The sequence below is a fragment of the Aquarana catesbeiana genome, linkage group LG01, assembly GCF_042186555.1.
Source record: "Aquarana catesbeiana isolate 2022-GZ linkage group LG01, ASM4218655v1, whole genome shotgun sequence".
NCBI lineage: Eukaryota > Metazoa > Chordata > Amphibia > Anura > Ranidae > Aquarana > Aquarana catesbeiana.
Window position 1 is genome coordinate 969,637,641 of NC_133324.1, and position 22,184 is coordinate 969,659,824.

Consider the following 22,184-nt stretch of genomic DNA (forward strand, 5'->3'; position numbering starts at 1 on the left):
AAGGGGAACCCCGTGCCAAAATTTTTTTTTAAATGGCATGGCAGTCCCCCTTAAAATCCATGCCAGACCCTTATCCGAGCATGCAACCTGGCAGGCCTCAGGAAAAGAGGGGGGATGAGAGAAGAAGCCAGAGGAAGATACGGGACGAGAGTAGCGGAGGAAGAAGAAGATGGAGATGAAGAAGATGGAGAAGAAGAAGATGGAGGAAGAAGAACACCGAAGGAAGACCAGAAGAAAGAAGATGGAAGAAGAAGCAGAAAGAAGAAGAAATGAATAAAGGACTTGTCAAAAACCGTCTCTTGTGTTTTTTAACCTTTTTGACACTTTTTTTTGTGAAATGGTAGGGGTACATTTGTACCCCATTACCAATTCACACGGGGGGCCGGGATCTGGGGGTCCCCTTGTTAAAGGGGGCTTCCAGATTCCGATAAGCCCCCCCGCCCGCAGACCCCCACAACTACCTTGCAAGGGTTGTGGGGATGAGGCCCTTCTCCCCATCAACATGGGGACATGGTGCTTTAGGGGGCTACCCCAAAGCACCCTCCCAATGTTGAGGGCATGGTTCCGGAGGGCGGGCGACAAGCAGTTAAAGTATTTTGAAGTTAAGATACCTAAGATACCATACAAAGCCTATTGGGCATACCCAGGCTTAAAAAATTAAACAAAAAAGACATAAGAAAACATATATATATATATATATATATATATATATATATATATATATATATATATATTATGCAATTCTGCTTTTCCAGATAGGGGATGCCCACGCCTGGATGTGCCAATCACTAGATCCGGTCGACAGCTGTTACCCTGTGATCACCTCTGATCTTCTCCAAACACAGAGCTGTGTTCAGTGACAGAAGATCTCATTGATTGTTCATTCCCTGCATCACAAACAAATCACATTGGTGCTCAATATTTGGGGGGGGGGGCGGCAAACCAACGCCGGGGGGCCATTGGGCAACCCCCCTCGCAGGGGGGAGACAGACATGTGCCCTGAGCCCACCCTTTTTTAAAGCCAATTAGAGCCTCAGACTCTGATCACGTGCTTCAAGAAAAAAACAAAAACATTGGAATCCATGAGTCCGGCGCCCCGCATGAAGATTAGGGGGCTGGATGCATGGATGGGGGAGGGCGGTGCCCCTGCGCCCTGCGTTACGGACCACCACTGCTCTAGATGTTAACCCCTTCCTGCTCAGTGTCATTAGTACAGGGACAGTATATAGTATTAGAACTGATCCCTGTATTAGTGTCACTGGTGATGTCAGTAGCAGTTAGTTAGTTTCCCCCAGCGTCAATTAGTGTCAGATTGTCCACCACACTATCACAGTCCCAGTATAAGTCATAAGTCACTGCTCACTGCCATTACCAGTATATATTAAAAAAATCATATATATATATATATATATATATATTGATTTTTAAAATTTTTTATTGGATATGTTTTAAAGCAGAAATTAAAAAATATTGTTTTATTTTATTTTTTTCAAAATTGTTGATCTTTTTTTTATTTAGAATCAAATACAACCAAAAGAAAGCTCTATTTGTGGGGAGGGGGGGGATGACATAAATTTTATTTGGGTACAGCGTTGCACGACCGCTTAATTGTCAGTTAAAATAACGCAATGCCGCATAGCAAAAAATGGCCTGGTCTCGAAGGGGGGGAAAATCTTCTGGAGCTGAAGTGGATAGTTATGGGGGTCTCTGCAGTGGAGATAAAATTAGAGGAAGGAGTGCGGAGTCTTTGTATGGAACAGAGCTTGGCGATGGCTGAAACTCTAAACACAAGTAGCCTGCTTTAAAAGGTCAGTCTATAATTTATAGGATACAATAGAAGTGATGTGTTTGACTTACTTATCCCCCACTCAAGGTATGTCAGGTTCCGAGAGAGTTTGTCAGCTAAAAAAAAAAATAACAATTTAAAAAAAGACAATTTTTACAAATATATATTTACACCCTCCTGTGCCCAAACAGACGCATTTCTTCGAGTGTACATTTAGGGATTGGTGTTCTCTAAGGCCTGCTTTCATATATTTTTTTGTCGTTGTTTTGTAGAACTATCTCTGGTATTCTCTGTTACATTATCTGGCAGATTATGTTGAGTAGGATCCCGGGTGCAGGGTCAGAGGTGTATCCTGTTAGTTTGTTGGTCAATCACTGTTGAGGTTTCTCTTTAGTTGGCTGGACAAATCTTTAATCGAATATGCTAAGCACTGTCCTGAAGATATTCCTTTGCCTGAGCCTGTGAAGTCTGTACACGGGGTTGCTGGGTTGGAGCCCAGGCTCTAGGACAGTGATGGAGAACCTTGGCACCCCAGACGTTTTGGAACTACATTTCCCAAGGTGCTCAACTACACTGCAGAGTGCATGAGCATTATGGGCAATGTAGTTCCAAAACATCTGGGGTGCCAAGGTTCGCCATCACTGCCCAAGAAGCAGGGCCGGATTAAGAGCATCATGTGCTTGGTGCTGAGGATTTTGGTGGACCTTTTACTGGGCGACCTTCTGCTTTCCAAAAGCCTGTACTGGCGTGCGGCCAAATTCAAAAGGGGTGCAACAGCGCAGGCATAACACTACGGAAACCTGGTTTTTGATTTGTGCAAGGGCCATGCATCAGCGTGCACTCTGAGCTGAAAGAGTGCAGCCGTGCTGGCCTAACACTATGGAAGCCCCAGACTTCTGTAAGAGCCTTGCATTGGCCTGCCCCAGCCTTCCATCAGGACTACTCATGTGGCGCTAATTATCAATCCTACCACCCTGCCCAGGTGGTGCATGTGGAATGCAGGGCCCGTCAGGAGAGATCTCTTCCCATTGGCCTATTGGTTTCCATGAGCAGTCTGTCCTTTTTTGGGTAGCTGGGCCTATATTAAGGTAGGGGCCTGGAGCTTCAGCTCCAATAGCCCCCACATTAATCCAGCCCTGCCTAGGAGCTTAGCACTTTGGGGGATGAGTGTTTGTTAAAAGATGTGTTATCTCTGGAGACCCCATCCAAGCTTTTCTTGTGTGTGGAACACCAGAGCTAGGGGATCCAGGAGAACCTCCACTGGTCTGAAGGCTGCAGTCAGAGATCTGGTGCAGAGAAGACACAAGAACCAATGTCTTGTGGGGAGTGACTTCAGTGGGCTGTCTGCTTGAGAAGTAACCAATGTCTTGTGGGGAGTGACTTCAGTGGGCTGTCTGCTTGGGAAGTTTAACCCCATCCAGGGCAGCAGAAGAAGCTGTAGCAGCCAAAACTTTTGAGCACTTCAACTTCCCACTGTTAGTTCTGCAATAAAACCTTTAAAGCGGTATTAAAGGGGTTGTAAAGGCAGAACGTTTTTTTTTTTTTTTTTTTTATCTTAAAGTGGTTGTAAACCCTGTATAACCTCTTTTACCTATACGTAATCCTATAACAAGGCTTACCTGTAGGTACCGTGAATATCTCCTAAACTTGCACAGTTTAGGACAGATGTGGGCAACCTCGGCCCTCCAGCTGTGGGGAAACTTCAAATCCCATCATGCCTCTGCCTCTAGGAGTCATGCCTGTGATTGCCAGGGTCTTGCAATGTCTCATGGGACTTGTAGTTTCAAAACAGCTGGAGGGCTGAGGTTGCCTACCCCTGGTTTAGGAGAATTTTCAGTATATGCGCTGCCATTCCATTTGTTTAGATGCAACATTTGTTATTTTGGATAATTCGTAACTTCAGATAAATTTGTATTGGTTATGTTCACTAACAGCCAATTTTGAAAGGAAATTCCAATACCTATAATTTAATAGTTAGTTATTATTAGTTATTATTTTGAATTTTACGGATTTTCTTTCTTATTTTCGAATTTTCTAATTTTCAAAAATTCTGAACTTCGGAATTCAAAAATTCGAAAATTCGGAATTCAAAAATTCGAAAATTCGGAATTCAAAAATTCGAAAATTCGGAAATTCGAAAATGTGGAAATGCAGAAATTCGAAAATTCAGATTTTCTCATTTCCAAAAAAAAAAAATGAATGAAACGAAAACGAACACATTTTTCGGCAGTGCACATGTCTAGTTTACAACCTCTTTAATGCATCCTACGCATAAAGATAAAAAACCTTCTGTGTGTAGCAGCCCCTTTAACACTTACCTGAGGTCCCTCTCTGTCCAGCAATGTCCACGAGTGTGTCAGCCTTCCGAGATCATCTTTCCTGATTGGCTGAGACACAGCAGTGGTGCCATTGGCTCCTGCTGCTGTCAATCAAAGTTAGCTAGCCAATTAAGGGAGAGAGGGGGTTCTGGTTCCACAGTGAGTATAACAAGCATGCTATTCTGCATATAAAGACAGACTTTACTGTTGTGGGTTTAGTAACACTTTAGGTTAGGTCAAAAAGCGCTTTTAGTCCTTCCAGCAAATGGATTTTCTTTTGCCTTCCTTCCTCCTCCTTAGTGTAGCTGCGTGTGTTTCCTCATAACATAACAGTCAGAAGGGAAGAATATTGCCAATAGTGCTTATACCATAAAATATGCACTTTATTCACACTCCATAAAATACTCACATTTACAAGGTGCTTACAGCGCTCCACACTCTTGCAGCATTTGTGAAAGCCAAAAATTTCTATATCCGTGACACTGTAACTTCTCAGTTGTATGTGTTCATTTGTTCCTCTGACGTCAGATTGCTCCTCCCCTGTGCGTTACGCGACAGGGTCACGTAGCTTCCTCAAGGGGATTCTATTGGATGCCATGGTGCTCTCAATATATATATATATATATATATATATATATATATATATATATATATATATATATATATATATATATATATATACACACACACACCACACACACACCACACAGTATCTCACAAAAGTTAGTACACCCCTCACATTTTTGTAAATATTTATTCTATCTTTTTATGTGACAACAAGAAATTACACTTTGCTACAATGTAAAGTAGTGAGTGTACAGCTCGTATAACAGTGTAAATTTGCTGTCCCCTCAAAATAACTCAACACACAGCCATTAATGTCTAAACTGCTGGCAACAAAAGTGAGTACACCCAAAAAATTGGGCCATTTTCCCTCCCCGGTGTCATGTGGCTCGTTAGTGTTACAAGGGCTCAGGTGTGAATGGGGAGCAGGTGTGTTAAATTTGGTGTTATCGCTCTCACTCTCTCATACTGGTCACTGGAAGTTCAACATGGCACCTCATGGCAAAGAACTCTCTGAGGATCTGAAAAAAAAATTGTTGCTCTACATAAAGATGGCCTAGGCTATAAGAAGATTAACATTAAGATTAAGAAGATAACAAGACCCTGAAACTGAGCTGCAGCACGGTGGCCAAGACCATACAGCGGTTTAACAGGACAGGTTCCACTCAGAACAGGCCTCGCTGTGGTTGACCAAAGAAGCAAAGAACTCTCTGAGGATCTGAAAAAAAGCTCAGCATCATATCCAGAGGTTGTCTTTGGGAAATAGACGTATGAGTGCTGCAAGCATTGCTGCAGAGGTTGAAGGGGTGGGGGGTCAGCCTGTCAGTGCTCAGACCATACGCCACACACTGCATCAAATTGGTCTGCATGGCTGTCATCCCAGAAGGAAGCCTCTTCTAAAGATGATGCACAAGAAAGCCCGCAAACAGTTTGCTGAAGACAAGCAGACTAAGGACATGGATTACTGGAACCATGTTCTGTGGTCTGATGAGATCAAGACAAACTTATTTGGTTCAGATGGTGTCAAGCGTGTGTGGCGGCAACCAGGTGAGGAGGACAAAGACAAGTGTGTCTTGTCTACAGTCAAGCATGGTGGTGGGAGTGTCATGGTCTGGGGCTGCATGAGTGCTGCCGGCACTGGGGAGCTACAGTTCATTGAGGGAACCATGAATGCCAACATGTACTGTGACATACTGAAGCAGAGCATGATCCCCTCCCTTCAGAGACTGGGCCACAGGGCAGTATTCCAACATGATAATGATCCCAAACACACCTCCAAGATGACCACTGCCTTGCTAAAGGAGCTGGAGGTAAAAGTGATGGACTGCCAAAGCGTGTCTTCAGACCTAAACTCTATTGATCATCTGTGGGGCATCCTCAAACGAAAGGTGGAGGAGGGCAAGGTCTCTAACATCCACCAGCTCCGTGATGTCGTCATGGAGGAGGGGAAGAGGACTCCAGTGGCAACCTGTGAAGCTCTGGTGACCTCCATGCCCAAGAGGGTTAAGGCAGTGCTGGAAAATAATGGTGGCCACACAAAATATTGACACTTTGGACCCAATTTGGACATTTTTTCACTTAGGGGTGTACTCACTTTTGTTGCCAGCGGTTTAGACATTAATGGCTGTGTGTTGAGTTATTTTGAGGGGACAGCAAATTTACACTGTTAGACCCCTTTTAAACTGTGGCGCTTTGCAGGCGCTATATCGCTATAAATAGTGCTTGCAAAGCGCCCTGAAAGAGCGCTCCTCACACTCCAGTGTGACAGCCCGCTTTGCGGTAGTTTTAACCCTTTCTCAGCCGCTAGCAGGGGGAAAAAACCACCCCGCTAGCGGTCGAATACTGCCGCTAAAAGGACGGTAAAGCGACACTAAAAATAGCACCGTTTTACCGCCGGCGCCTGCACCGCCCCGGTGTGAAAGGGGTCTTATACAAGCTGTACACTCACTACTTTACATTGTAGCAAAGTGTAATTTCTTCAGTGTTGTCACATGAAAAGAGAGAAGAAAATATTTACAAAAATGTGAGGGGTGTACTCACTTTTATGAGATACTGTATACATAAATATACAGTGGGGACGGAAAGTATTCAGACCCCCTTAAATTTTTCACCCTTTGTTATATTGCAGCCATTTGCTAAAATCATTTAAGTTAATTTTTGTTCCTCATTAATGTACACACAGCGCCCCATATTGTACACACAGCGCCCCATATTGACAGAAAAACACAGAATTGTTGACATTTTTGCAGATTTATTAAAAAAGAAAAACTGAAATATCACATGGTTCTAAGTATTCAGACCCTTTGCTGTGACACTCATATATTTAACTCAGGTGCTGTCCATTTCTTCTGATCATCCTTGAGATGGTTCTATATACCTGGCCTTTGCAGCAAGGAGAACAAAACAAAGACAAATTCCCAGCTCACTTACCAGCCAGCTTGCAAGCTGCAGAGGTTGTAACAACACACCCCAGTGCACTGCAGTCCTAAGTCACCCAAGTTGAAGCACATATATAATAATGGATGGATTAAGGGCAGGTAAGCTTGGAGGGATCACCCAGCAAAAGCACAATGGTAGCTGAAGGTATCCAGTGCATAACCTTAACAATTCACACACTATACAAACAAATGGCAACCACCCCGACCTATAACTGGCCTTTGCAGCAAGGAGCCCATGGAAGGGCGGTGCATGTCAAAAAACAAACAAAGTATTTTGTATCCTGGTTTTCTTTTTATAATTTGTAAATCTAAAAAAAAAAATGTTAATAAAAAAAAAAAAAAAAAACTCCCAGCTCACTTACCAGCCAGCCTGCAAATGGGTTTTCTCAACCCTGTAACTGATCTATATCTGCAGGGCAGCTTGTTCTTTTGAAAAGAACCAGACTTAAAGCCGAGTACACAGGATGACGAATGTCGGGCGGCATTCATTAAAAAACGTTCAACGTTCGGCCCGTGTGTATGGCATCCGGTCCGACAGAGGCCAGTGTTCTGTCAATTTGTCCAACCCATCAGAAACTCCAACCACGTCACTTCCGGTTTATCTAAACCAGTGATGGCGAACCTTGGCACCCCAGATGGTTTGGAACTACATCTCCCATGATGCTCATGTACTCTGCAGTGTAGTTGAGCATCATGGGAAATGTAGTTCCAAAAAATCTGGGGTGCCAAGGTTTGCCATCACTGATATCAAATAAGAAAGAAAGCACTCACATTGCCACATCTGTAGGTTAAGGGGAACAGAAAAAGAAAGGGATGCTTACTAAGTATCCCTAGGTCGGACTTTAGAGGCATACGAAACAAATAGCAAAGTATAGAAAACTAACAATGCTTATTATGAAAATACAATACATGAATAGAGCATTCAAAGGTTAAAAATCATGTATATGATACAGAGTATACAGTGAGCCCTTGTGTATCAACGCGTTTCACCGTTAGGCTTCTTCAGGACACAATCAAGGTATTCAAAGATAGCAGAGGAGAGAACGAATCTCACTGTCTTGCAGGAGAGTGAACCTCGTATATAAATACCCAGATAGTATGGATGTAATATACTCCCAAAAGGGGGGATCAATTTCCGTGGTTAGTGTGCAGGTTACTGGAGACAGCCAAATCTGCTGATATAAGTAGATCAGGAGTGGTAACCATATGGTTCCCAAACAGGGGTGAAGCACTGCCAAAAAGAGTAATAGAGGACCGGTGGCCACATTTAAGGGTGCTGGAACAACAAAGCCAAGCTGCCTCAATGGCTAGACCATACGGAATCCTGTACCTAGACAGGTAGTCTGGTCCCTATAGAGTGATTTTCAACATAGACAGATACTGGATAGCCCCTTGGAGACAGCCCTCCGATAGTCACAATTGTGTACAATACACATGTACTGTATTTTCATAATAAACATTGTTACTTTTCTATACTTTGCTATTTGTTTCGTATGCCTCTAAAGTCTGACCTAGGGATACTTAGTAAGTATCCCTTTCTTTTTCTGTTCTTGCCATCACTAATCTAAACCCTAACGAAGACAAAGGCGGCCATTTTGTTGGCTAGTATCGGAGAGGAGTAAGAATATAGTAATATCCTGCACTGCACTCTATTCTCTTGCCGGTGTTGTGTCCAACCACCAATTCGCCAAAAACTCCAATTACTGCTGGTTTAAAGAAACCGGAAGTTAAGTAGTTGGAGATTCTGATGGGTTGTAGAATTTGACAGAACACCGGCCGTCTGGCTGGCTTCTGTAGGACAAGCAAGCTCGAAAACCAGCAGCTGACCGACTCCCGATCAGCACTCCCCGCCAATGACGGAGAGCGCTGATTAGAGTTTTCTGGCTGGGGGGGGGGGTTGTCCCCTTGTCAGAACACAACAGCTCAGCAGGGGAGATCGCTGCACTAACGTTGGATCATTAGTACATAGGGATGAGCCGAACACCCCCCTGTTCGGTTCGCATCCAGAACATGCGAACAGGCAAAAAATTTGTTCGAACACGCGAACACCGTTAAAGTCTATGGGAGACGAACATGAAAAATCAAAAGTGCTAATTTTAAAGGTTAATATGCAAGTTATTGTCATAAAAAGTGTTTGGGGACCCGGGTCCTGCCCCAGGGGACATGTATCAATGCAAAAAAAAAAGTTTTAAAAACGGCCGTTTTTTCGGGAGATAATGCTTAAAGTGAAACAATAAAAGTGGAATATTCCTTTAAATTTCGTACCTGTTGGGTGTCTATAGTAAAGTAAAGTAGCGCATGATTCCCATGTTTATAACAGTCCGAGAGCAAAATGACATTTCTTTTTTTTTTTTTCCAACAAAGTTTTTTATTGTAAATCAGAATGCGTACAAGTCATATCATTTGCACATATTTATACATGTATACATTGCAATGTAATTGTACGTAAAGTAAAGATGTTTACATACATGAATGGTCTGTAGTACGTTGCTTCTGATGTTCACTATTGATACTATCGTTTAATGTAGGGTATGATTATAGTATTTTCATTGAGGGGAGCTATTTCTCCAGTGGAAAGAAATTTACAGTGGTCATGAGCAGGTTTCCGAGTCCTGTAGCCATCGATCCCATATTCTGTTGTATTTGTCTGGGCACCCTCTATTGATATATATCACCCGTTTATATGGGAGTGTCCCATTTACCTCTGCTTTCCATTCTTTAGTCTCGGGTGGTAAGGAACGCATCCATTTCCTGGCTATTATCTTTCTGCATGAGAACAGGGTCTCCTGCAGAAATACCTTGGTGTATTTTTCCAGTGGGTTCGGGAACACACCTAACAGGCATTGTTTGGGGTCCAGTGCCACAGGTGAGCCCATATTGTCGTGAAGGAAGGTCACTATCTGTTTCCATAGGCCCTGTATCTGTGGGCATGACCAGAGGAGATGGTAGAACGAACTCTCTGTGGACTTACACATGGGACACAATGTTGAGCAGTTATGTTTGTATCTGGCTATCCTATGCGGGGTTAAGTATGTACGGTGTATTATATTTAATTGTGTCAACCTATCTGATAGCTTGGGAGATACTTCTTTACATGTGTCCAATGCTTCTTCCCATTCCTCATCTGCTAGGTTACCCAGATCCCTTTCCCAGCGGGATTTGAGGCCGTATGCTATTTTTGTGGCTATTGGGATAGTGAGCATGTTATAGAAACAGGAGATTAATTTTTTTGGGTCTATGTCTTTTATGATTGCTATTAGAGGATTGGGGGCTGACTGTAGTGGGAGTTGTGGAAATTGTGCCTGTATTGCGTGTCTCAATTGGAGGAATCTGAATACCATATTGCTGGCCAGATGGAATTCCTCTTTAAGGGTGTCAAAATTTTTAAGGGTTCCGTTTGACCAGATATGGTGCAAGTAGAGTACACCCCTCTCCATCCAGGATCTCGGGTCTTGGATATTGTGGAGCTCTGGTAGGCCTCTGTTACACCATAAGGGAGTGAAGTCGTTATGTCTGGGTATATTGAGTTTGTTATTTGCGAGTTCCCAGATGCGTCTATATTGGTACAACAGGGATGTTTTGTGTGTGTTACCTTCGTTGGTCCTAGTGCCCATGGTGATAGCATATATGGAATCTGAGATTCCTTGGGCCCATTGTGGGCAGAGTAGCATCCGGAATCTTTCACTGTCCACCTTATCTATATGGTAAAGTTGGGAGAGTTGGGACGCAATATAGTAATGATTAAGGTCTGGAAGTGCTGTACCTCCCATGTTTGTTGGGTTTTTGAGGGTTTGCCATGCAATCTTGTGTCTGTTTTTCCCCCACACAAAGGGCTTGAGAAGGGACTCCATTATTTTAAAGTGTTTTAGGGGTATGTATGTTGGGGTATGCCAAAGTATATATAATATTTTAGGGAGTAGTATCATTTTTATTAGGTTGATGCGGCCCCATACTCCTAAAGGTAGTCTAGTCCACGATTGTGTTTTAGTTTTAATAAGGGAATATAATGGTTTGATGTTGAGTGTTATATAGTCTGCTGGGTTTTTGGAGGTATTTATTCCTAAGTATTTAATTGTGTCTACTCTTTGTAATGGCAGGGTGGCTTGGAATTCTGTGAGTGGGAAAGTGTCTACTGGTAAAACTTGGGATTTCCCCCAATTTATTTTAAGGCCCGAGAATTTCCCAAATCGTTCAATTGTCTGAAGAGCCCGGTGGAGGGAAGGACCTGGGTCCGCCAGATAGAGTAATGTGTCATCAGCGTACATGCTGATTTTTTCTGTGAGGGTTCCAGTTTTTAATCCTATGATCTCTGGGTCTGTCCGGATAGAAATCGCCAGTGGTTCCGCAGCCAGAGCATACAATAGTGGGGACAACGGGCAGCCCTGTCTCGTGCCTCTGTGGAGGTCGAACTTCTGAGACGGCCATCCATTTGCCACCACTTTGGCTGCGGGATTCTGGTATAGTAATTGTACCCATTGAATGAAGTTTGGACCAAAACCATATCGTTCCAGACAGCACCAGAGGTATCCCCACTCAACCGAGTCGAAAGCCTTGGCTGTATCAAGGGTGACTATCACTCTTGTGCCTACATTCTCATGTATAGCCTGCAGGTTTATAAATAATTTCCGTAGGTTGAAGGAAGTGTTACGTCCCGGCATGAAACCTGCCTGGTCAGCATGGATAAGGTTGAGTATCGCTTGATTGAGTCGCATGGCTAGAATTTTGGCCAGAATCTTAATATCAGCCTGTAGTAACGAGATAGGGCGGTAGGATTCCGGGTGACCCAGGTCTTTTCCCGGTTTAGGTATCAAGACAATTGTGGCCTCGCTCATAGAGGATGGGAGGGTGAATTGTTGAAACATGGCATTATAAAGGGTAAGCAGTTTGGGGGTGATAATTTCGTTGTAATGTGAGTAAAATTCTATGGGTAACCCATCGGAGCCAGGGGATTTAGATTTGGCAAAACTTGCGATTGCGGTGTCTATTTCTTCTTTAGTGAGAGGGGCTTCTAGAAGCTCCCTTTGTTCAAGCGTGAGTTGAGGGAATGTTACTCCTTCCAGAAAGGGGATCATATCGTCTGATCCCTCTTGGGTCCTAGAATTGTATAAGTCCATAAAGAACTCCCTAAATTTAGATGACACAACAGGAGGGTCTGTGATTTTTTGTCCCTGTGGGCTATGAAGCGCAATTACCACTGGGGGTTTGTCCTCATTTCGAGCTAGAAACGCCAGGAGTTTTCCAGCTCTCTCACCCTGCTCAAAATACTTCTGTTTAGCAAAAAATAATTTCTGTCTTGCTTTTTCGTATTGGAGTTGGTTCATGATCCTAGATTGTAGTTTTAAGTGGGAGGCATTAGCTTGGGATGGGTCATTTTGATATGTGTGTTCTATGCGTGAGAATTCAGTCTCCGCCTTCTCATATATATCTGATGAGTTCGCTTTGATCTTGTTGATGCGAGTTATTAGGGAAGCCCTGGCGTGTATTTTGAAAGTTTCCCAAACTATCAGGAAAGAGGCAGAGTCTGTGTTTTCTCGGAAGAAGGTCTCCCATTCGGCTGACAAGTCATCATCCTCTGGCAACAGCGTCAGCCAAAACGGGTTAAGGCGCCATGAAGTTGGTGGTTTATCTATATGGAAGGTGAGGGTGATCCAATATGGAGTGTGGTCCGAGAGCAGTCTAGGACCAAACTCTGTCTCAAGGAGACGTGCTAACAGATTTTGGGATATAAAAATAAAATCAATTCTTGACATGGTATTGTGTGTTGCTGAGAAGCAGGAGTATTTACGCGTGTGTGGGTATTTATGCCTCCAGGTGTCTATCAAGTGAAAGGGTGAGAAAAGCCTGGCTAGTTTAGTATCTTTGGGGGGGTTTGTAGCAAGTGGAGTTGGTCTCAGTCTGTCCAGTTCCTCATTAAGTGTACTATTGAAATCTCCCATCCATATTGTCTGAGCTGTTGGGTATTTTGCTATAAAGGAGATTCCCTCTAGTAGTATGGAAGTGGAAAATGGGGGAGGGACATAGACTGCCAGGATCAAGAAGGGTTCCCCGTGCAATTTAGCGGATATAAATATATATCTACCTTGTGGGTCAGTGTGTAGCTCGCATAATTCAAAGTGCACTGTTTTTGCAATAAGTACCGAGACACCTCTCGAGTGTGTTGTATGGGTCGAGTGGAATGCCCAACCCACCCACGGGCGACGCAGTGTCATCTGGAGTCTACCCTCTATGTGGGTCTCAACCAGGGTCACCACATCCGCTCTTTGCTTTTTAATAAATGCGAGGGCTGCCGCCCGTTTAATTTTATCACGTAATCCCCTCACGTTCCATGTAAGGAACTTCAGTGATATTCTAGGCATTGTTGTTTGTGTCTATATATTGGTATGCTGATGTAGCTTTTAGCCCCATTGTGGCGAGGCGATGTAGGATGGTTAAATAGCAGAGATGGGTGATACAACATATTGTATTTGTCCAGTAGACACCTTTTTTTTTTTTTTTTGATGGAACCGGGACGTGTTGGTGTTATAGATATTGCAGTTAAAGTGTGCACATTTAAGTTCAGTTTTTCAGCTCCCCTTTTCCGCTCCCCCCTCCCAGCAACGTCCCCACCCCAGTTAGTGCTAGCCTGCATCAGTAACAGATTTTTCTTTATGTTTTTGCATCTGATAGTGTGATAGAAGAAGAAATAATAAAAGGGCAATAAATGAAATGGGACGGACTTCTGTGCACTCAGCCTGAGGCTCCCTTTCCTTAGAAGAAACAGAACTGAAAGTATCAGGCTCCTAATACATCTGCAATATAACATGCTATGGGTAGCAGTTGAGCACCAGTTAAACGTAGGGTATGGCATTGTCACACACAGGTTAACCGGAGCACTTGTAGTTGAATTTGGCTTTTTAGTTTCCCCCTCCCCCTCCCCCTCCCCTGATGCGTATTCTCTCCAATTGGTCTCGGTGTGTATGCATGACAATGCTTTCCCTATGAACCCAGACTTGACGCTATATTGAAAGGTAACATATTTATATAGAAACGGGAGTTGTAATAGAATATGTTTTTGTGATTTCGATCTACACCCTTCTTTCCTTGATTGGAAAAAAGCAAAAATGGTTATATTCTTTTTGGTTATGTGATGTGACTCACTGCATGCAGCGTCTGAACACCAGTGAAACAAATGGTATGTCAGCGCCGTACGCTTGAACATTAAAACACTTACATTGAAATTCAACTTGTAGGTTTCCCCTCCCCCCTCCCCCCTCCCTGCTTTGCATCTTCCCCAACTGATGCTAGCATGCACCCATAACAAAACTTTCTGTACAGTTTCGGCCCTGACGGCATATTGAAAGAAAAAATAATGAAAGTAAAGTACTTGAAGTAGGATGATTGTCTGCGCACCTCTAAACTTCTCCTTCCGTGGAAGAAGAGACACAGAGAGGGCTAACCTCTCTTCACTCAAGTGTGTAACTGGAGTTTGCACATTATCAAGGTTGGTGCTGTTGTGGTATTTTCTTCTTAGGCCGCCAGTTCCAGACTTGTATGGGGGCAGAGTACGCTGCACTCTGCTTGTGGACTGTAGGACTGCAGCAGTCCAGAGCTCCATTGAAATGTAAAAGTAATGAGTGTAGTTCGATCATTTAGGGATTTGTCCCAGGAAAGTTCCAGCATTGTGTCTCAGAAATGATCCGCAGGATACAAACTGGATCTAAGCCCACACAGGAGAGTATACGTAGATATTTGTGTAGGCACTGTGTCTCTCTACCCCTTGGGCTATTCCTCACAACGGTAACAACTGGTGAAGTAAATAGGGGTAGGTGTTCAGTGGAAATTGATAGTGGGTTGTTGTTGCAACTATTTCAGGGGTGTGCATGTGAAAGATTAACGTATGATTACATACTCACACACACTTTAATCCGCCTTCTCCAGGTTGCTTCTGCGTTCCAACCAGGCCATCAGCTCAGCGGGATCTTCAAAAAAGGAAACACGGCCGTCGTGTTCCACTCGGAGACGCGCTGGAAACAGCATGGCATATTTCATGTTGAGGTTTCTAAGCTTGCGCTTTGCTTCCATGAAATTTTGTCTGCGTCGCTGCACCTCCGCCGAAAAGTCAGGGAACACCGCAATTTTTACGTTGCCTAGGGGGATGTTGCCCCTTTCCCTTGCAAGTCGCAGGGCAGCGTCTCTATCCTTGTAGTTGAGCATTTTAGCTATAAAAGTACGTGGTGGGGCTCCTTGTGGCGGCGGTCTGGCGGGCATGCGGTGGGCTCTTTCAACTGTCAGCATGGGGGAGAAGGCCTCTCTACCGTAGGTCTTGATGAGCAATTGCTCCAGGAAAAGCGTGGGGTCCTTACCCTCAGCCCCCTCCGGCAGACCAATGAGGCGGAGGTTACATCTCCTGCTTCTGTTCTCAAGGTCTTCTTGCTTGGAGAATAGTTGTTGGATTTGCTGCTTCATGTGGTGCACCTCCGTTCTCATTGGGGGAATAGTGTCCTCCATGTCACTGATGCGGGTTTCGGTTTCTTTAACACGGTCTCGGAGTTTGTGGAAGTCTTGTCTAATCAAGGATATATCTACCTTGACTTCTTCTATCTGTGAGGCAAGTGATGTTCTGCAGAGGGTTATTGCTTCCAGCAGCTTTTCTGTGTCTCCCGATGTGCGCTCCTCACCATGTGCAGCGTCGCCGTCATTTTCTGCCTGTTCCTCCTTGTCTTGTCGGCGGTATTGATCTAGTTTAGATGCGGCGGTTTTCTGAGCCTTCGATGGCGACATGATGTCCAGCTGTTAGGGTATCTGAGGAAATGGGGACAGGAGCTAATCTTGCTGTGTCAGTGTGTGAGGTATTACCCCTCCTTTCTCAGAGATGTTGGCAGACTGGAGCTATGCCCTGTGAGACACAGAGGGCCGAGTAGGTACTATTTGGAGGGGAAGAGCAGGGCCGTAGGCTGTGTTACAATACAGGCAGAGGAGGTAGGTGTACCAAAATGGCCGCCGGTCATAGCCTAGAGGTCTAGGCCGCAATCCAGGCCGTTCTCCCTGGGCCTTTGATGATTATGTGGGTTAGTAATCAGGGGGATGGGTGCAGTCCCGTTCTCCCAGTGGGTTATCCCGCAGCCAGGTACCTGTGTATTGATGCAGGCTTCAGGCAGGGCCGCAGACAAGGAGGACCAAGATGGCCGCGACCTCCGGTGGTAGGCCGAAGCCGCGGTCTAAATTTAATGTGCCGCCGGACGGGAGATCGCCGCTCCGTTCGGGCCGTCACGCGCTCTTTCTCCGCGGGAGCCGGATAGTTCTGCTCCAGATGTCCCAGGGACACAATCCAGCCTGTTTGTTAGTGCAGGATGTCCAGGATTAATGAGGATTAGGAGTGGTGGACGGAGCTCTGTGTCTATACGTCCTACTCCATGCTGCGTCAGGCCACGCCCCCCGCAAAATGACATTTCTAAAGGGAAAAAAAGTCATTTAAAAGTACTAGCGCTAGTGCCGGCTATTAATGAATTGTCAGTCCCGACAATACACATAAAAGTCTTTTAAAGTCATTGAAAAAAAAAAATGAGTGGGGGTCCCCCAAAATTCCATTACCAGGCCCTTCAGGTCTGGTATGGATATTAAGGGGAACTCCGCGACAAAATTTTAAATAAAATGGCGTGGGGTTCACCCCAAAATTCCATGCCAAACCCTTCAGGTCTGGTATGGATTTTAAGGGGAACTCCGCACCAAAATTTAAAAAATGGCGTGGGGTTCCCCCAAAAATCCACACCAGACCCTTATCCGAGCACGCAACCTGGCAGGCCGCAGGAAAAGAGGGGGGATGAGAGAGCGCCCCCCCTGAACTGTACCAGGCCACATGCTGATGGGGACAAGGGCCTCATCCCCACAACCCTTGTCTGGTGGTTGTGGGGGTCTGTGGGCAGGGGGCTTATCAGAATATGGAAGCAACCTTTAACAAAGGGGAGACCCAGATCCCACCCCCCCATGTGAATTGGTAAGGGGTACATTGTACCCCTACCATTTCACAAAAAGAAAGTATCAAAATGTTAAAAAAAACACAGGAGACAGCTTGGGACAAGTCCTTTATTAAAAATAAAAAAATAAAAAATAAAAAAGAGATTCCAGCGATGTAATCCAATAAATCCATGCTCTTACTCCAGCGATGTAATCCAGTTCACGATCTCCAGCGGTGGATGATCTCCAGCGACTCCAGCGAGGAACACGCACAGGATCCTGCCTCCACCGGATGTACCCAGCCAATGACGCGGCGCCAGCTTGACGGCTCTTATGTAGCTGAGGGCGGGGCCACCCGTCACTTGACCCCGTCCCATGACCCCGTCCCCCTCTGACAAGGGGAAATGCCGGGGTTTCCCAGTGACGTATACGGGTGACCCGCCCTCCTCTGATGCAAGGCAGGATTTCCGTCCCCACCCGCAGACCCCCACAACCACTGGGCAAGGGTTGTGGGGATGAGGCCCTTGTCCTCATTAACATGTGGACATCCTCCCCACGTTGAGGGCATGTGGCCTGGTATGGTTCAGGAGGGGGGGGCGCTCTCTCGTCCCCCCCTCTTTTCCTGTGGCCATGCCAGGTTTCGCGCTCGGATAAGGGTCTGGTGTGGATTTTTGGGAGAACCCCACGCCATTTTTTTTTAAATTTTGGCACGGAGTTCCCCTTAACCACTTCCCGAGCGGCGCAAGCCAATGTACGTCGGCAGAACGGCACGGCTGGGCAAATGGGTGTACCTGTAAGTCTCATCTGAATTCCCCGCCGTGCCATTGCGTGCGCGCCGCCGGCCGGGAGCTCCGTGAGTCGGGTCGCGGGTACCCACTATCGCCTCATGGAGAGGACGAATGGGGAGATGCTGATGTAAACAAGCATCTCCCCGTTCTGCCTAGTGACATGGTCACTGATCTCTGCTCCCTGTCATCGGGAGCAGAGATCAATGACGTGTCACAGCTAGCCCATCCTCCCTACAGTTAGAAAACACTCCCCTAGTACTGACTTAACCCCTCCCCGCGCCCTAGTGGTTAACCCCTTCACTGCCAGTGTCATTTACACAGTAATCAGTGCATTTTTATAGCACTGATTGCTGTATAAATGACAATGGTCCCAAAAATGTGTCAAAAATGTCCGATGTGTCCGCCATAATGTCGCAGTCACAATAAAAATCGCTGATCGCCGCCATTACTAGTAAAAAAAAAATTATTAATAAAAATGCCATAAAACTATCCCCTATTTTGTAAACGCTTTAACTTTTGCGCAAACCAATCAATAAACGCTTACTGCAATTTTTTTTAACCAAGAATATGTAGAAGAATACGTATCGGCCTAAGCTGAGGAAAAAAAATGTTTTTTAATTATTTTTTGGGGATATTTATTATAGCAAAAAGTAAAAAATAATGCGTTTTTTTCAAAATTGTCGCTAATTTTTTTGTTTATAGCGCAAAAAATAAAAACCGCAGAGGTGATCAAATACCACCAAAAGAAAGCTCTATTTGTGGGAAAAAAAGGACGTCAATTTTGTTTGGGAGCAACATCGCACGACCGCACAATTGTCAGTTAAAGCGACACAGTGCCGAAACGCTAAAAGTGCTCTGGTCAGGAAGGGGGTAAATTCTTCCGGGGCTGAAGCGGTTAATATCCTTACCAGACCTGAAAGTAATTATTCAATGACTTTTATGTGTATTGTCGGGTCCGACAATTTATTAATAGCCAGCGCTAGTGCAAGTACTTTTAAATGACTTTTTTTTCCTTTAGAAATGTCATTTTGCTCTCGGACTGTTCTAAACACGGGAAACATGCGCTACTTTACAGGCATACTATAGACACCCCCCAGGTACGAAATTTAAAGGAATATTACATTTTTATTGTTTGACTTTAAGCATTATTAAAATCACTGCTCCCGAAAAAAACGTGCGTTATTAAAACTTTTTTTTTGCATTGATCCATGTCCCCTGGGGCAGGACCCAGGTCCCCAAACACTTTTTATGACAATAACTTGCATATTAACCTTTAAAATTAGCACTTTAGATTTCTCCCATAGACTTTTAAAGGGTGTTCCGCGCCTTTTTGAATTTGCCGCGAACACCCCAAATTGTTCGCTGTTCGGCAAACGGGCGAACAGCCAATGTTCGAGTCGAACTCATGTTCAAATCAAACAGATAGCCCATCCCTATTAGTACAATGGCTCCGACCAAAGCTGTCACTTTTTTTTCCCCGCTGGGTTGAACGAAAAAAAATAAACTAGTAGTGTGTACTAGGCATTATCGGCCAGATCATCAGGTGAAAACAAAAGAAAGAAGGCCCAAGAAATAAGACTAAAGCAGCCATCACATCTAAGGATTGGTAAGCTGCAATATAATAAAGTTTTGCTTTTGGGTTTAGTACCGCTTTAACAAGATATTCAATGACTGGACCTGTTTTTCAGCAACAATCCAAGTGCCACAGCCTGGTGACATGGTCTGCTCAGTTGGGGATCCCACTTGCAATGTTTAAGGGCCTTCCAAGTGAAGACAATGCACTAGAGAAGAACCCAAAGAGTCCCATATCTCCCATATAGTCTCCTAGTTTACCAGATGCTGAGAGAAGAGGTCTGGACACACGGTCTGGTGAGGACCATCTCATATGACCCTCCAGAACAGGCTTACATATACTCTATATCCTATGGACTTACTTCTTGTTTTTCCCAATTTCAGTGTGGAATCGAGGTCTTCCAGTTGTGAAAATAAACCAATCTGCTCTATAGAGAGAGTTTCCTGTTGTGAAGTGGCATTTTCCTGCCGTAAAATGAAGTTGTTGACTGAAGAAAAAAAAACATAATAATGCGCATTTCCAACTTCTGTGCCCAAACTGGTGACTTCATTTAGTCTATACATAATTCTGACTTACCTGTTTCTTCAAGGTCTTCCAGTAGTGAAGAGAGGCTACGGACTGAAATGAAGAGGAACAAATTACGCATCTTAGCAAGATTGGTCGGCCACATAGCATGCCCTGATCCTTCAAATACCATTTTATAAGCTCCATCAGGTGTAAGAGTGGAGCAACCTCATACAAAAAAATGACTTTACGGGTATAGTGTTCTTTAGTTCTATTAGTTCTGAGTCACTTTAGGCATTTGTCAACAAATTCATTTATTTTAAATCAGAATTCCAGCTAAATGCAGGGGCTCTGGAAGAGTAGACAAGTTCTTTGCCAAATAATGTAGCTGTAGCCAGGCACACAGCAACAACAATCCATTCACTCTGCCTCATTAATCAGGCTGGGGGTTGTTCTTTTTTTTAATGTTTATTTGCTTGTGGAACTTGGGAGGGGATTGGGGCAATAGGGTATACTCCAGAACAAGAGGTACTGTTGGCAGAGGACACTTCTCTTGCAGTAGCAATAGCACTATTGTAGGCAGCCTGGAACAGACGACAGTTCACGGCTGGAGAACATGAAGCAGTATGAGCACCAGTAGAGGCAGACTGGAACAGTCCACGGTTCATGGCTGGGGACCATAAGGCAGTATGAGCACTGGTAAAGGCAGACTGGAACAGTCCACGGTTCACGGCTGGGGACCATGAGGCAGTATGAGCACTGGTAAAGGCAGACTGGAAAAGTCCACGGTTCACAGCCGGGGACCATGAAGCAGTATGAGCACTGGTAAAGGCAGACTGGAACAGTCCATGGTTCACAGCTGGGGACCATGAAGCAGTATGAGCACCGGTAAAGGCAGACTGGAACAGTCCACGGTTCACGGCTGGGGACCATGAAGCAGTATGAGACCTGGTAAAGGCAGATTGGGACAGTCCATGGTTCACGGCTGGGGAACATGAAGCAGTATGAGCACCGGTAAAGGCAGACTGGAACAGTCCACGGTTCACGGCTGGGGACCATGAAGCAGTATGAGACCCAGTAAAGGCAGACTGAGACAGTCCATGGTTCACGGCTGGGGAACATGAAGCAGTATGAGCACCGGTAAAGGCAGACTGGAACAGTCCACGGTTCATGGCTGGGGACCATGAAGCAGTATGAGCACAAAGAAAGGAAGGCTGGAACAGTCCACGGTTCAAGGCTGGGAACCATGAAGCAGTATGAGTGCAGGGAAAGGCAGCCTGGAACAGTCCACGGTTCAAGACTGGGGACAATGAAGCAATATGAGCACCGGTAAAGGCAGACTGGAACAGTCCACGGTTCACAGCTGGGGAACATGAAGCAGTATGAGCACCGGTAAAGGCAGACTGGAACAGTCCACAGTTCACAGCTGGGGAACATGAAGCAGTATGAGCCCCGGGAGAGACAGACTGGTACAGTCCACAGTTCACGGCTGGGGACCATGAAGCAGTATGAGCGCAGGGAAAGGCAGACTGGAAAAGTCCACGGTTCACGGCTGGGGACCATGAAGCAGCATGAACACAAGTAAAGGTAAACTGTAATAGTTCACGGCTGGGGACCATGCAGCAGTATTAGCACCGGTAAAGGTAGATTAGGACAGTACATGGTTCATGGCTGGGGACCATGAAGTAGTATGAGTACAAGTAAAGGCAGACTTGAATAATTTATGGCTGGGGACTAGGGATGAGCCGAACACCCCCCTGTTCGGTTCGCACAGAACATGTGAACAGGAAAAAAGTTCGCGCGAACACCGTTAAAGTCTATGGGACACGAACATGAATAATCAAAAGTGCTCATTTTAAAGGCTTATATGCAAGGTATTGTCATAAAAAGTGTTTGGGGACCTGGGTCCTGCCCCAGGGGACATGGATCAATGCAAAAAAAAGTTTTAAAAACTGCCGTTTTTTCAGGAGCAGTGATTTTAATAATGCTTAAAGTCAAACAATAAAAGTGTAATATCCCTTTAAATTTCGTAGCTGGGGGGTGTCTATAGTATGCCTGTAAAGGGGCGCATGTTTCCTGTGTTTAGAACAGTCTGACAGCAAAATGACATTTCGAAGGAAAAAACCCATTTAAAACTACTCGCAGCTATTGCATTGCCGACAATACACATAGAAGTTCATTGATAAAAATGGCATGGGAATTCCCCACAGGGGAACCCCGAACCAAAATTAAAAAAAAAAAATGACATGGGAGTCCCCCTAAATTCCATACCAGGCCCTT

The 22,184-nt window shown here is 44.9% G+C and overlaps 1 protein-coding gene across 3 annotated transcripts in view; it reads right to left on the reverse strand.

Moving 5' to 3' along the window:
• LOC141122559 (asialoglycoprotein receptor 1-like) overlaps positions 1-22,184 on the reverse strand; it is a 74,481-nt gene that overhangs the window by 23,693 nt on the left and 28,604 nt on the right. For all 3 annotated transcript variants that reach the window (XM_073611985.1, XM_073611986.1, XM_073611983.1), the window contains exons 7-9: positions 19,977-20,018; positions 19,762-19,887; positions 1,858-1,902 (exon numbers count right to left, since the gene is read on the reverse strand). In XM_073611985.1, coding sequence (XP_073468086.1) covers positions 1,858-1,902; positions 19,762-19,887; positions 19,977-20,018 — 213 coding nt within the window. The remainder of the gene's footprint in view (positions 1-1,857; positions 1,903-19,761; positions 19,888-19,976; positions 20,019-22,184) is intronic.